At 44.7% G+C, this 16,125-nt stretch overlaps 1 protein-coding gene across 2 annotated transcripts in view; it reads left to right on the top strand.

Moving 5' to 3' along the window:
- The window catches only part of LOC147895031 (Nucleotide-diphospho-sugar transferase family protein), a 58,969-nt gene extending 49,523 nt beyond the window's left edge, over nucleotides 1–9,446 (top strand). For both annotated transcript variants that reach the window (XM_087383623.1, XM_087383624.1), the window contains exon 7: nucleotides 8,972–9,446. In XM_087383623.1, the coding sequence (XP_087239749.1) occupies nucleotides 8,972–9,396 (425 nt within the window). In that variant the 3' untranslated portion in view covers nucleotides 9,397–9,446. The remainder of the gene's footprint in view (nucleotides 1–8,971) is intronic.
- Nucleotides 9,447–16,125: the final 6,679 nt, after the last annotated feature.

Raw genomic sequence — 16,125 nt, 5'->3', positions numbered from 1 at the left:
GATTGGATATTAGATCCATGTGGTTCATGTCATATGACCCCTCATAGGTCATGGTTTAGTGCATATCAGGAATGCATTGTGGAGAGTGGTTTGATGGGCATTGATCATTCTATGGATGTCTATGGTTATGGGGATATCCACCTTGTTATGCCTACTGGCTCTATTCTTGTTCTACAGAGGGTTAGACATATACCAGGACTTGCTACGAGAAAGATCAGTACTGGACAGTTGGTTGAGGCAGGTTATCATGTCTCTTTGGGTGATCATGCATGGAAGATTGCTAGAGGCAATCTGGTTATGGCTAGGGGATCACGGGTTGGATTCTCTTATGCATTGCATGTATCAGGTGTCCAGGATAAGATGCTTATGATTAGTAAGCAGCCATCAGCTAGTTTATGGTATGCCAGACTTGGACATATGTCTACTGCAGGTATGGAAGCCCTTACAACATCGAGATACATTCCTGTTATGGATGTCTCTCAAATTTTATGTCATGATTGTGATGATGGTCAGCAATCAGGATCCTCCTTTGTGAGGAAGACAGTTAGTGAGAGGTATCTTGAGCCATTGCAGTTGGTTCATAGTGCAGTTTGTGGGCCTATGCCTACCGTTTCACTGGGTGGCGCCTCTTACTTTGTGACATTTATTGATGCTGCTACAAAGTACATATGGGTATATCGATTCGGCAGAAGCATGATGTATATGATACATTTCAGCGCTTCTTGGGTAATGTTGAAAATCAGTCAGGAAAGAAGCTATTGAGCTTGATGACTGATGGTGATGCAGAGTTTACCTCTTCTAGATTTCAGCATCTATGTGATACACTTGGTATCAGGAGGGTGTTGACCACTCCTTCTCTTTCTGCTCATGATGCCTTAGCAGAAGGCATAAATCGGATTCTATTGGACAGGATTGGTAGCATGCTACGGTATGCAGGTCTTACCGAATGCTATTGGGCTGAGGCATGTAAGACAGCTGCATACTTGCTTAACAGGTCACCCAGGAGATCTCTGAATGGTAGAGTGCCATTTGACTTCTTGACAGGCAGGGCACCATGTTATGAGCATTTACGTGTGTTTGGCTGTGAGGCTTATGCTCATGGTTCCCGATCGAGGAGATGTATCTTCCTTGGATACAGTGAGTCCAGTGAGGACTACAGGTTATGGGATTCTTCAACTAGAGAGTTGATACGCAGCCATAATGTCTATTTCAGAGAGGATGCTATGTTTAGACAGCCCAGGACTGTGGATAGCAGGAGAGTGGTGTTCCAAGAGGGTGTAAGTGCACTGATACCTCCGAATTCTTTGCAGGGGCAGCCCATATCCCTTGGAGTGGGAGGTTTTTCCCACGGTGAGCAGGTTATAAAGTTGGGACAGCCACGATTACTTCCTGATTTTGGTCAGAGACAGTCAGATGTCTCTAGTATTCCACAGGTTTATACTCCTATGGAGATTGTTGATGCATCTTCTATGGACAGTTACAGTTTACTCCTAGGATGCGGAGTGCCTCTTGCAGATGAGGATGAGGCTATGCATGGTGAGGAGGATACCTTGGCTAATGATGCCCGGTATGATCCATTGGCTGGTTATGCCAGGATAGATGTGGTTTCTGCAGTTATTGACTCGGGTCATATTGCGCATGGGCAGGAATCATTGATATGTTTGCTTCGTAAGTGCCTCCATAGCCAGAAGCAATCCCCTCGAGCTTGGCTTCATAGGTTTGATACCGTTATGAGAGCTCAGGATGTGATGTGCAGTGAGACAGGTTATGGTCTCAGTATTCAGGAGGTCGCTATCCTTCTGAGGTTACTTGCCATATGGTTCCTTATGGACAAGGATGCTTTGCAGTGGGAGCTGCATGGTCTTGATGATGTTTCTCAGATACTTGGTTGTTTCAGTATGGAGAGGAGGAAGTTACTGAGTACTCCATTGCCTGTATTGGCTCCATACTTGAAACACAGTAGGTTTGACGATCACAGATCAGTTGAGCAGCAAGTTATGATTGATATGGCAGCCATAGTACTTCATGCATCCATGACTGTGTTGAGACTTGGTTCTCACATGTTTGCCATTGGGGCTACACTTCCAGTTCTTGCTTCCGTTGCAGTGGGAGTTGGTAGCATGATTATGGTAGATTTTGGCAGTAGGGAAGCAGTTGTGGACATCAGGTCCTTATGCTTTCAGGAGCAGCATGCAGGTGATGCAGGTTGGGTAGACCAGCAGAGGTCTATTGTAGGTTATGTGCTTATGGTCACAGGTGGTACAGAGACATTTTCTCTGCACAGTGATAGTTCGAGTGCTATGGACTTAGCACAGGAGCACGTGGTGGTGAGAGTTCACTCTCCCAGTGAGATCTGGCATGAGATCTTGGTTGACAGGCATCTACAGCTTGTCATTTTCTATCCTGCAAACCTGATGTCTGCTAGCAGCTTATCCTCTATGCACTTTGCACATTGTAAAGTGCCGATGGGCATAGGATGACGGTCTAGTCATCTTGTTTTTCAGCCTATGGCTGATTGTATTATATGTGTACTATACTCCCTTAAAGGCACACTGCCTTTAAGTGGGAGGTTGTTGGGGTAAAGGGCAGTGTGCCCACCCACTTGTACAATGCCCATGTATACTCATATATATATGATAGAGGAATAAGCTGGAGTAGCTTTTGCTCCACCACTTTTGGTGTCTCCTATCCCTTTATGTGTGCTCTCCTCTCCCACACAGCCACTACAACCTGGCCATCAGTAATCACCCATTTGGAATCCCCAAATGTGGTGTGGTAACCACTGTCATCCAACAAGCCAGTGCTAATCAGATTTTTCTTGATTTGTGGCACATGGCGAACACCATCAAGCATAAATGACCGTCCATCAGGGAATACTATCTGTATATTGCCAATCCCTGCAATCTGACATGCATAGTTGTTCCCAAGATGAACAACTCCATGAGTACCTGTATAGGAAGTAAACCACTCCCTATGAGGAGTAACATGAAAAGAAGCACCTGAATCCAAGAGCCAGGTGTGCATGTCATGGCCATCAATAACCAAAGTATGTGCAATTACAGCAGAAGAGCATAAAACATCATGTATGTCACTGTCACTATCCTCTGCTGCAACATTCACTGCATCCAAGTCATCTGCCTTGGCCTTGCCTTTGCTTCCACTGCCTGCATCCTTTGTTTCAGCCTTCTTGGCTTTCTGATCACGTATGAACTTGAAGCACTTAGACTTCACATGTCCCTTCTTGCCACAATAAAAGCATTCAATATCCTTTTTGCCACGGGACTGACTACGGGATTTGGACTTACTAGCAGATCTCCCCTTCTGCTGAGTCCTGCCTCTATCCTGTACCTGCAAGGCATTTGAAGACTTGCTGCTCGCATTATTCTTCCTGCTCATCTCCTCCATAAGGAGAGAGCTCTCTACATCAGCATACATCAGAGTGACATTCGAATTAGACAGGGTGGTCTTGAAAGTGTCCCAACTCTCAGGGAGGGTACACAACAAGAAAGTAGCCTTGAACTCCTCATCAAGGTTCAGTCCCTGTGCAATAAGCTGTGTAAAGATAGCATTGAACTCACTCAAGTGTGAGGTCATAGGTGTACCTTCCTTCATGCGAAGATCAACCAACTTCTTCAACCAATAAACCTTACTGGCTGAACTCTTTTGAGCATACAATTCTTCTAGTCTGTGCCATAGACCATAAGAGGTCTTTTCAGCCTGAACATTGAACACAAGGGTATCAGAAATAGTAAGCATGATAGCTGCCCTTGCGGACAAATCAAGCTCTTCCCAGTCATCAGCTGCCATGTCAGATGGCTTGACACCCTTCACCCTTATGGGCTTAGAAAACTTCTTTAACAGAAGTACATTCAAGCACTGTTCTGCCCATAATGCATAATTGTGTGCTCCTTCCAGTTTCTTTATGTTCAGAATTGAAGATTCACTTCCCCCTGATGCCATATCAGATAAGGAAAGTATCTGACTCCCGGGAAGTAAAAAAGACTGAATAAAAAAAATTCTGATTTCTCAGAAAAAACCTGCTCTATCAAGAGCCGAGAGCACTCACAATAGTGCTGTTTTTTTTTACTGTCAGGAAAATCTGCAGCAAAACAGTAAATGTCCCTGCAATCACTGTACCTTCTGACACACTGTACCGTGCTCAAATAGGCATAAACAGTAAATCCAGAATGCTGCAGCTGTTCCACAAGTGCTTTAACAGTGCATCATCAGCTGACAAAACACAAAACACTGCTGTAAACACTGCTGTACTGGCTGTACTGATCACTTCTCCCACCTCAGATGAGGTATTGCACTGAGTTAATATGCATAAACCACTTGGCATACACCAAAAAAAAATGACACTTCAGCCTGTCACAAAACCTGCAACAGAAAATGGGATAAATCCCAAGCAATCACCCTTCTGCCAAGGGGATAAAATGCATCTGAAGATCTTTGTCGGTAACCCAAGTGCTATCAAACAAAATCTGGGCAAAAGCCCCTTGATCTGACACCTGAACCAAGTGAAGAACACCTCAACACTGAGGTAGCATGCAATGTGAAAATCTCTCTTACAAAATCAACCAACAGTGTAATGCATATACTGCCCTGTGTAGAAATGACATACACAGATCCCAACGTACAAACACTCAATGAGGAACCTTTTGAGCACTGTCAACGATGGACAGTTAGGGACCGAGTAAACTCGATGCGCCCTGGCCAAGCGTGGCTCAACTGAAGTTCTCTGAGTGTTGCACAAGAAATGTGACCTGCATGAAAATGTCACCTCCACACTGCGGAAATCGAGGCAAATGTGTGCTCTCTGGCACCACACTACCTCAAGGCATACAAAGCATCAACTGCCAGGCAAAAGCCCTATGATCTGTCCACCCGTAAACTGAGATTCAAACCCAGTAAAAGCATATGTCCTCTTGCAAAATCAAGGCATTACCTTCCCAGAACAAAATAACTGTGCAATCAACCACACACTGTGGTTCTGGTCACCTCAAGCACGAGGGAAATGAAGGTACTTGCTGTACTTTCAAGAAAAAACACAGTTTTTAGAACTGAAAAGATGATCCTGAATGAAGAGCAGAGTGCTCTTTCTCTTTCTCTTTCTTCCCAAAAAAAAATCTGCGCCTGCTGTACTTTTGTACCTGTGCAGGGTACAAATGTACCTGCTGTGCTTTTGAAGAAAATCGGAGTTTTCTTCTTCTTCCTCGAATGCCACCTAGGCCTGCGTGCCTAGATGCCTAACGCTGTTTCCTGTAGACAAAAGGGAACACCTCCCTGTCGCAGTCACCAAGGAGCAGCACGGCGACGTCCGTACTGTACGGACGCCTGTACGGAGTCTGTACGACGGTACGTACGGCCGTACGGCCGTACACCTGGATGAAGCCCGAGATGTAGCAGCTAGCAGCTGCTATGCAGCTGTTGGCGTGACGCGGCGCCGCCCTGCTGCAGCTAGCAGCTGCGCTCCTGCTCGCGCCGCCGTCTGCTGGTGCCCGCGTTGCCACCTGCTGGTGCCCTGCGCTGCTACCCGTTGCTGTCCCGCTGGCCCGCGCTGCACAATAGGTAGAGGTCGAGGGGTTGGGTAGGCAAGGATAGATGGAGAAGTGGCTCTGATACTAGTTGAAGGGCCAGAAGAGGGAAGAAGAACAAGAGGGAGAGAGTGTGAGAGAGAGAGAAGACTCAAGTGTGCGGGTGTGAAGTGATAAGCCACACCACAAACTCATTAGTTTTATTAGGATTAGGTTTTACCCTATGACTGTCTTAAGTGTCCTATCTTTAATAAAGGGGTGGCAATGTGCCTTTACCCCAACAATTTTTTCCTCTATTGCCTCGTGTTGGATTTCTTTCCACCATCAAGAGCAGTGAAATCCAGGGGCTTCGTACTGTTGACCTATTTGGGTCCTTGACCCTTGTGCATGAGCTAAAAGTTTTGACTGGGCATAGTCCCATGGCCGAAAACTACGGGCGTACCACTGGATGTCTGAACGAGGAACTTACTCAGCTTCTGATTTTCCTCCAGCTGTTGCAATTGCACGAACACCTGAGTGAATTTGTTGGCATAATGATTCACCGACTCGGTGTCTCCCTGGTGTAGCTCGTAGAATTGACTCTGAAGCTTGTCCAAGTATTGGGGTGGCAAGAACCGTGATCAAAGGTCTTTCACCAGTTTTGTCCATCTGTAAAGAGGTGTCTCCTCGTCTGCATCATAGTGGTCCTTCTGCCACCTGAGCCACCAGGTGACCGCTTCGCCTGTAAGTATATGGATGCTAGGATGCACCGCTCGTTGTCGTTCATATGCATCAATTAAAAATAACTTTCGAACAGAGTGAGCCACGAAGTTAACACTAAGGGTTCTTGCTTACCATCGTACCGCGTAAAGTTGGGCTTCTCCAGAAAAGAAGGCATGATTGGCGGGGAGAGTCTCTCCTTCTCCTCCCCTGATGGTCGGAGTAGAGAAATGAGGAGATGCCGGTCCCGTTCTTCTTTTCTCGAGCGGTACGTTCCTTGAGCTCCCTCACATCTTGTGCCTTGCGGTCCCGGAGTTCCTTGGCTTCTCGAGCCCTCCGATCGCTTTCTTCTTTTGCATCACGAGCTGCCCTCTTGTGCTCTCTACGGCCTACTCACAATCTTCCCGCATTTCCTGTTGGGTCATGCGGGTGAAGAGAGCCTCAGACTGCTGTTGCTGCATCTGCATCATAGTTTGCAACATGGCTGTCATGGCAAACATGGAAGGATCTACAGGATTACATGGTGGTAGTGGGTGGGAACCTGATCCCTCTTCCCCTTCTGTCTTGGACTGCTCACTAGTGCTCATGGTGTCCTTACCGGATCTTGTCTAGACCATAAACAGGGGGGGCTATCCCTAAACTGACCCTCCTTATCTCAAGAAAGAAAACTGAAGCCTGATAACAATGTTGCAAGAGATAAACTGACTTACGCTCTCTCCTGCTCAACACTTACTGAACTGCATGAATGATGCACTCAATACACAAGTGATGCTATGGATGTGAATGAGAGAATATAGTGGGCTTCCAAAGAGGAATATATAACTGAATGAATGAATGCCCAAAGGGCTGAATACAACTGTATGAAGGGATGAAACCCTCACTACAAAACTGTAATGGAAATGGAACCGTCGAGCGGAGGTGAGAATCCTCACTGTGATGATCCTTGGGATGTAGGTCCAGGCTGCCCTGCTGGTCTGCTGCTGGGAGTCCTGGCTGCTGAGCTGAGCCACTGAAGGCCCAAGTAGATGGATGTGAAGAATGGCCAAGGGGTTGGCCTTTTATAGGCTCCCTTTGGACCCTGAATAGGCCGACTGGAGGGCTGTTGGATCGACTGGATCAGTCTGCTGCTGCACCGACCGTGGAGGCTGCTGCTCTGACTGGAACATGACCATCCGATTGCTTGGACTACTGACTGCCACGTGGCAGTCAGCGCTGATGTGGTGCTGCTGATGTCAGCCCTGTACGGTGCTTGGCGTGCTGCTGGAGAATCTCGCTAGCTGCTTTTGTGCTGCACTTGTGTGGTACAGCCTGGCTGTACCTGGGCTGTACGGCATCCCACGTGGCTGCCAGCGTGGCTACCTACGTGGCTGCTGTGCTGGCTCGTAGCCAGCATGGCCATGAATGCCCGTGACAGCAAGCCTGGCAATGGGAAGCCCAACAACAACAAATAAAAAGAAATGACAGAACTGAACTATTCATCTGGTGGAAACAAGAAAAAGGGAAAATGCTGCTATTGTGACCAGCTAGAACATTTTGCAAAGAATTGCATAAAGAAAAAGGCTGACCAAAAGATTAGGAAGCAGTCCAATCAAGAGTCAGAGGAGGCAAATCCAGCAACCAATGTGATAATAGAAATACGAGATCTTTTCTTGGTGGCAACTCCAAGTGTTGCTGAGATTAGGCATGCAGATCTAGGTGCATTTGTTTTGTATGCCTGACATTGAGAGATGGTTTAATGAGTCAAACGGACTAGAGGCCTTTGTGGGGGTGGTGAACAACAATGTTTGCTTGGACTGTTCTGGGAACAAACCTGACATCAATTGCATGGGAAAGTGTCTTTGAGGGGACCTCAAGGATCAAGATGCAAGGACATTTAAGATGGCACTACAGGATTGCACAGGGAGCCTCAAGAGGTACTTGCTTGTTTCTAAAGCAAGCATGCAAACAGGTGGATTCATCTGTAATGTATATTCTTCGTGCATACATTCAAACTTCAGTAGCATGGGCAAAGCCTTTGCTTTGTGTTTCTCAGGTGTTGAGGGACTAGAGAGTGAAAGCCGTCCTGATAGGTAAGAGAGGGGAGACTTGTTGCTTTTCCAAAGCCCAACTGCAAGTTACAGCAAGTTGAACATGGTAAACCTGTTTAAGCTTTCATGGTGGAGAAGGGACATGCCCATGTTGCAGCAGCTTGCTGATATTGCAATTAGTTCTTGCTCATCCTCACATGCATGTATGCAGCACTTCTGCTCATCTCTCTTTCAGTTAGTTGACGCATCAACTTTTAGTCAGAGAGTGTAGAGCCTATTAGTAATGTAACTGGTGGACTGGATGACGGTAAAGGTGTAAGAAAGGATCTTTAGAATTTTTGGCGGAGTCCCAAACATACAAATTTCCAAGTTAGAATCAGTTGTGACTGGATCAGGTGTCTTATTACTTTTTTATTATAGTATGCATCTTTCTTGGAATGAACTTCACATTGTCTGTCCAATGCGTCAGCATTTCTTAGGAAGTGAGACATAGTTGTGGACTTATTATAATGGCTTTTTGGGTATTTATATATTTTTGCACATAAATAACACCTTTTTCGTTCTAGCAAGGAAAGTCCAAAAGCTTCAAGAAAACAAATTTGGAATTTTAGACGTCATTTTGGAGCTGAAAAAGTTTTAACATAGCATGCAACAGTTGACACCCTGAATCTAGCCACATATGCGACTGATATCCATGTTCATTCACAGAGGCCCCAAATCAGCCCCGGCGACTTAATTCTGGATTCTACTTTGCCTGGTCAGATCCTTCTACTGTTGCATTGTTTGATAAAATTGTCAAACATGCAGCAGTAAGTGACATGTCTGAACAACCTAGCTTTTATGATGTGCTTTGTGGGGAATCAGGTAAGTACAGGCTTGGTGACTCACATTGCATTGAGCCGGAAAGAGATGTAAAGACGTATTTCCTGGATCGGGCAAAGTTTCCAAATGGAGCTTTCAATGGACTTTGGGAGGAAAAGAATGTGAGTGAGGCATGTAGGGTTCAGGGCTGCTTTGTATTACACAACAATTGGGTGAGCGGAAGACAGAGAAAGTTGGAACGGCAAATTGCTTCAGGACTATGGGACTATGATGTGAAGAATCGCATTTGCTTGAGGAATTGGCAAGGCTAAAAAGTCAGTCGTGCTTATTGACTTGAGGGCATGTTCTTTCAAGGATTTAATCATACATGCTCCCTCTACCGATGTGTCGTGTTTGTGAAGAAGAAGTGGTCATAACGGTGATATCTCTCTCTTACTCTAAAGACTCAAATGGAGGAAAACACATCACAACATAGGAGAATGGTCTTGATTATTAATATGCACCAGTTTTGTCAAACTCGTCTTCTTGCTTTTGTGTAATATTATGTTTCAATATTGTTCGGGTCTCTCGTGGACTTGGCTGTTTCATGTTCAGACAATGACAGCTACTCGTTTTTGGGCAAGATTATGTGTGATTTGTTCAAGCTCACGCGGATAGCAGCCGCTGTATTCTGTTGTTAAATTTAGTAATATGAGGCTGGTTCTTCGTACATGTTGTCCATAACAGCATGTATGTTTTCTATATCTTGTATCCAATCTTTTGGGATTCTTCTTGTAAACAAGATATAAATCCAAGTCAAAGGTTCTGCTTGAAACTCAGAAGTTTCAACTACCTACTAAAAAACAAGTTGAATCACGTTCAAGTGGCCTGCCGTGAAGGGATTCGCAATAGGAAAAGGGAAAAGAAGGTGAAAAAGTTGGAACGACATTAAGTGGACAAGAAAAAGGAGGACCAAAATTGAAAACAAGAGAGAAAGGGGGAAGAAAAGGTAGAGCCTCAATGAATCACAAAAAAGATAGAAATATTTGAAAAATCAGTGAATTTCAGCTTCTTAAGAGAGGCATCAGCAATATAGCCTACCTTACGGCAGGCCAAAGAAAGAATGATGCTTCTTTACTGGATAAAAATTAAGGCATCAGAGCAGGACGGCTGATTCCAAAATGCAGGGTGTGCAACAGAGGGGCTTAGTCCATGCACTGAGCTGGGCGTGTCAAGATGGTTAGATGTAGTGCTGCTCCTTTCCCGGCTTCTTTCTTTGCATTTACTTCCATGCAAGGCCACTAGTTCTGGAAAATTGGCAGAAACGGTAATTAATTCAGTACAATACTAATTACATTGTTGTCGCCTCCTGAAGAGAATCAGTGTTGCAATCGTTGTTTTTTGCATATCGCCTCTAGGTCACTAAAAAATTCTCACTCCTCAGCCCCTTCCCTGACCTGTATCCAAGGATTACCCTGCGAGATTGACAGTCATACTTGGCATGGCCCTTCGCCAGGGGTTGGCCTTTTATAGGCTCCCTTTGGACCCTGAATAGGCCGACTGGAGGGCTGTTGGATCGACTGGATCAGTCTGCTGCTGCACCGACCGTGGAGGCTGCTGCTCTGACTGGAACATGACCATCCGATTGCTTGGACTGCTGACTGCCACGTGGCAGTCAGCGCTGATGTGGTGCTGCTGATGTCAGCCCTGTACGGTGCTTGGCGTGCTGCTGGAGACTGTCGCTGGCTGCTCTTGTGCTGCCCTTGTCTGTTACAGCCTGGCTGTACCTGGGCTGTACGGCATCCCACGTGGTTGCCAGCGTGGCTACCTACGTGGCTGCTGTGCTGGCTCGTAGCCAACATGGCCACGAATGCCCGTGACAGCAAGCCTGGCAATGGGAAGCCCAACAACAACAAATAAAAAGAAATGACAGAACTGAACTATTCATCTAGTGGAAACAAGAAAAAGGGAAAATGCTGCTATTGTGACCAGCTAGAACATTTTGCAAAGAATTGCATAAAGAAAAAGGCTGACCAAAAGATTAGGAAGCAGTCCAATCAAGAGTCAGAGGAGGCAAATCCAGCAACCAATGTGAAAATAGAAATACGAGATCTTTTCTTGGTGGCAACTCCAAGTGTTGCTGAGATTAGGCATGCAGATCTAGGTGCATTTGTTTTGTATGCCTGACATTGAGAGATGGTTTAATGAGTCAAAGGGACTAGAGGCCTTTGTGGGGGTGGTGGACAACAATGTTTGCTTGGAATCTTCTCGGAACAAACCTGACATCAATTGCATAGGAAAGTGTCTTTGAGGGGACCTCAAGGATCAAGATGCAAGGACATTTAAGATGGCACTACAGGATTGCACAGGGAGCCTCAAGAGGTACTTGCTTGTTTCTAAAGCAAGCATGCAAACAGGTGGATTCATCTGTAATGTATATTCTTCGTGCATACATTCAAGCTTCAGTAGCATGGGCAAAGCCTTTGCTTTGTGTTTCTCAGGTGTTGAGGGACTAGAGAGTGAAAGCCGTCCTGATAGGTAAGAGAGGGGAGACTTGCTGCTTCTCCAAAGCCCAACTGCAAGTTACAGCAAGTTGAACATGGTGAACCTGTTGAAGCTTTCATGGTGGAGAAGGGATATGCCCATGTTGCAGCAGCTTGCTGATATTGCAATTAGTTCTTGCTCATCCTCACATGCATGTATGCAGCACTTCTGCTCATCTCTATTTCAGTTAGTTGACGCATCAACTTTTAGTCAGAGAGTGTAGAGCCTATTAGTAATGTAACTGGTGGACTGGATGACGGTAAAGGTGTAAGAAAGGATCTTTAGAATTTTTGGCCGAGTCCCAAACATACAAATTTCCAAGTTAGAATCAGTTGTGACTGGATCAGGTGTCTTATTACTTTTTTATTATAGTATGCATCTTTCTTGGAATGAACTTCACATTGTCTGTCCAATGCCTCAGCATTTCTTAGGAAGTCAGACATAGTTGTGGACTTATTATAATGGCTTTTTGGGTATTTATATATTTTTTGCACATAAATAACACCTTTTTCGTTCTAGCAAGGAAAGTCCAAAAGCTTCAAGAAAACAAATTTGGAATTTTGGACGTCATTTTGGAGCTGAAAAAGTTTTAACATAGCATGCAACAGTTGACACCCTGAATCTAGCCACATATGCGACTGATATCCATGTTCATTCACAGAGGCCCCAAATCAGCCTTGGTGACTTAATTCTGGATTCTACTTTGCCTGGTCAGATCCTTCTACTGTTGCATTGTTTGATAAAATTGTCAAACATGCAGCAGTAAGTGACATGTCTGAACAACCTAGCTTTTATGATGTGCTTTGTGGGGAATCAGGTAAGTACAGGCTTGGTGACTCACATTGCATTGAGCCGGAAAGAGATGTCAAGACGTATTTCCTGGATCAGGCAAAGTTTCCAAATGGAGCTTTCAATGGACTTTGGGAGGAAAAGAATGTGAGTGAGGCATGTAGGGTTCAGGGCTTCTTTGTATTACACAACAATTGGGTGAGCGGAAGACAGAGAAAATTGGAACGGCAAATTGCTTCAGGACTATGGGACTATGATGTGAAGAATCGCATTTGCTTGAGGAATTGGCAAGGCTAAAAAGTCAGTCGTGCTTATTGACTTGAGGGCATGTTCTTTCAAGGATTTAATCATACATGCTCCCTCTACTGATGTGTCGTGTTTGTGAAGAAGAAGTGGTCATAACGGTGATATCTCTCTCTTACTCTAAAGATTCAAATGGTAGGAAAACACATCACAACATAGGAGAATGGTCTTAATTATTAATATGCACCAGTTTTGTCAAACTCGTCTTCTTGCTTTTGTGGGCAAGATTATGTGTGATTTGTTCAAGCTCACGCGGATAGCAGCTGCTGTATTCTGTTGTTAAATTTAGTAATATGAGGCTGGTTCTTCGTACATGTCCATAACAGCATGTATGTTTTCTATATCTTGTATCCAATCTTTTGGGATTCTTCTTGTAAACAAGATATAAATCCAAGTCAAAGGTTCTGCTTGAAACTCAGAAGTTTCAACTACCTACTAAAAAACAAGTTGAATCACGTTCAAGTGGTGTGCCGTGAAGGGATTTGCAATAGGAAAATGTAAAAGAAGGTGAAAAAGTTGGAACAACATTAAGTGGACAAGAAAAAGGAGGACCAAAATTGAAAACAAGAGAGAAAGGGGGAAGAAAAAGTAGAGCCTCAACGAATCACAAAAAAGATATAAATATTTGAATGGATAAAAATTAAGGCATCAGAGCGGGGCGGCTGATTCCAAAATGCAGGGTGTGCAACGTAGGGGCTTAGTCCATGCACCGAGCTGGGCGTGTCAAGATGGTTAGATGTGGTAGTGCTGCTCCTTTACCGGCTTTTTTCTTTGCATTTACTTCCATGCAAGGCCACTAGTTCTGGAAAATTGGCAGAAACGGTAATTAATTCAGTACAATACTAATTACATTGTTGTCGCCTCCTGAAGAGAATCAGTGTTGGCACCGTTATTTTTTGCATATCGCCTCTAGGTCGCTAAAAAAATCTCACTCCTCAGCCCCTTCTCTGACCTGTATCCAAGGATTACCCTGCGAGATTGACAGTCATACTTTGCATCCCCCTTCGCCAGATCCATTGTGCTGGTTTTGGGTTCTTGATCCACAGTCCAGATTTCAAAGGAGCCCATTGCTTCCAGCAGGCCTTTGGTGCTACCAAAGGAACATTGGAATTGAACTAGATGGGAAAGTCTGTGAGACGAATCTGGTACAAATACTTACCATTACTATCAACCCATCCTTGAAGTCATGTGCTCAAACAAAGAGTCGCAAACGTTGGCCAATTGTGTTTCACTCGAGCCAGAGTGGCGCGAACAAACTCGACCTCCCTTGCAAACAACTACGTCTTCAGCATCCTGCCAAGAGTGAGATCGACTATCCCATAGATCTGCCCATTGACAAATTCGTCCGGCGTTGAGCCACGTCTTGAGCATCCTGCCAATAGTGACATCGACTATCCCACAGATCTGCCCATTCCTCTCGCGTTGAGCCGTCTTGCCATCCGTGGACGTATCTCAACATGGGCGACGTTATTAACAAAGGGGCATCGATTAACCTAGATATTGAGTAACAAAGATTCATCTCCCACAAATCGTTAAGTACCTTGCCAAGTGCATGCTCCAAGTTGCCTTCGCCACAGTGAAACGAGCTTGCTAGAGACCTCAGACTGAGGCAATTTCCAAGAGAATTTGGAGAGTAGGACCTCTTGCCAAGAGCATCTTCAAGAATGAAATCCCAGTACGCTTTGCTGCTGCAACTACTGCCACCCTATAACAGCCCAGGCTGGCATGAAGAAAGCTTGGTGATCCACTTTAAGCATAGGCGACTTTTAAAGGACTCAATCCCTGCAATTTACCTCTCCTATATTCACACCTACCAATTTCAATCAGTTTTGGTGCATGGAGGCTTAATTAAGCTATGTTTATCCATGGTTTAATTTATTTATGCTTTAATTACGCCATGCTTCTTTATGGCTTAATTTATTTGTGCATTGATTAACTTATGTTTCTCCATGTCTTAATTTATTTTTTGCACAGACTATGTCCAAGGGGCCTTCCCCAAACAGTTAAAAAAAGATTCAAACCCAAAGCCTTCTTTTTCCCACGAGTGAGCCCTACCACCAAGCTATGAAGTAATATTATATTCCCCTTTTTTTATAATAGTATTATAAATCCTCCCCGTCCTCCCTTATCTCACATGTCCCTCCCTCTTTAATGTCCCTCTTTTATTTAATTCAACCTCTCCCCTCCCCCGTGAGACTAATTATTGCCCCTCCCCCTTGCCACTTTCTTTAATTCAAGCCCTCCCCCCTTTATCCCAGTCCCCCTCCCTGCCTCCCCCCACATCAACTAATTAATTAATAGGGGTTTTACCGACTAGGGGGGCCTATTTGTGCTCTTACCATTATGTCAACTTGTCACCCATGAATGCAATGGCAGCTCCTCCCTCCCTAGTGCCTCCTTTGTAAGTTACAAACAAGGTGGCACTAAACTGGATACCCAATATAGTAATCTCTCTCTCTCTCTCTCTCTCTCTCTTACACACACACACACACATACACACACACACATTGCATGTGTGCTCACTCAAGACATGCTCCTTTGCAATATAGACAAATGCCAATGCTAATCTAGAGGTATATCATACACCTTCTTAGAACATGGAGATTATTTAGTAAAGGAGACCACGAATAGAAGGAAAGTGTGGCCAAGAGAATGTGGCAAAACTTGCCTTCAAAGTAATCTCCATGGGTGTAATATATTGGACCTAGATGGCATAACTTCTAAAAACTTGTCTTTGATTGATCACTCAAGTCTTTTGATGCTTTAATATTGATTGATCTTAGCTTTCACCATGGCCTATTTTTGCCATAAACCCAAGTGGCATCTTTCTCCCTATCACTCTTACTATGACTTGATTACTTGCAAGCAAAAAAATTTGACGAGAGCCTCTACCATAAAATAAGAAAGGGATGGAGCAAGGGGGTAGCCTTGGTGTATAGAGTGGGAAATGGAGAACGCATCTCCTGTGTGAGCCTCATTAAGCATCTGATTGGCACTCCCCATATAGAGGGCAGAGATGAAGGCTACACTTCTGGGAAAACTAATGCAAGCTCTTTTAAGCATTCCATACAAGAAGGTTTGTTTGAACAACGCGATAAGTTAAGAGGGAAATAAATAGCCACATATGTCTTGTTTTCTCTCCCAGGGATCCATTGAAAATCTAGTGTCATTTGCAAACTTTGAGTCTAGTAGCTCCTCCTAGCAGATTGTGAGCTGCATCCCAGTGAGGCCCACCGCTTGCAAGCAAAAAAATTTGACAAGAGCCTCTGCCATAAAATGAAAAAGGGATGGAGCAAGGGGGTAGCCTTGGTTTACAGAGTGAGAAATGGGGAATGCATCTCCTGTGTGAGCCCCCATAAGCATCCGACTGGCGCTCCCCATATAGAAGGCACAGACAACATGCATCCATTTCTTCGAGAAGCCCA

The sequence above is a fragment of the Dipteris shenzhenensis genome, chromosome 13 (assembly GCF_047967505.1).
Source record: "Dipteris shenzhenensis isolate YYH24624 ecotype China chromosome 13, Dip_SZ_1.0, whole genome shotgun sequence".
NCBI classification, from domain to species: Eukaryota; Viridiplantae; Streptophyta; class Polypodiopsida; order Gleicheniales; family Dipteridaceae; genus Dipteris; species Dipteris shenzhenensis.
Note: the sequence above shows the minus strand (reverse complement) of the source record. Positions and strands in the feature narration are given on the sequence as shown.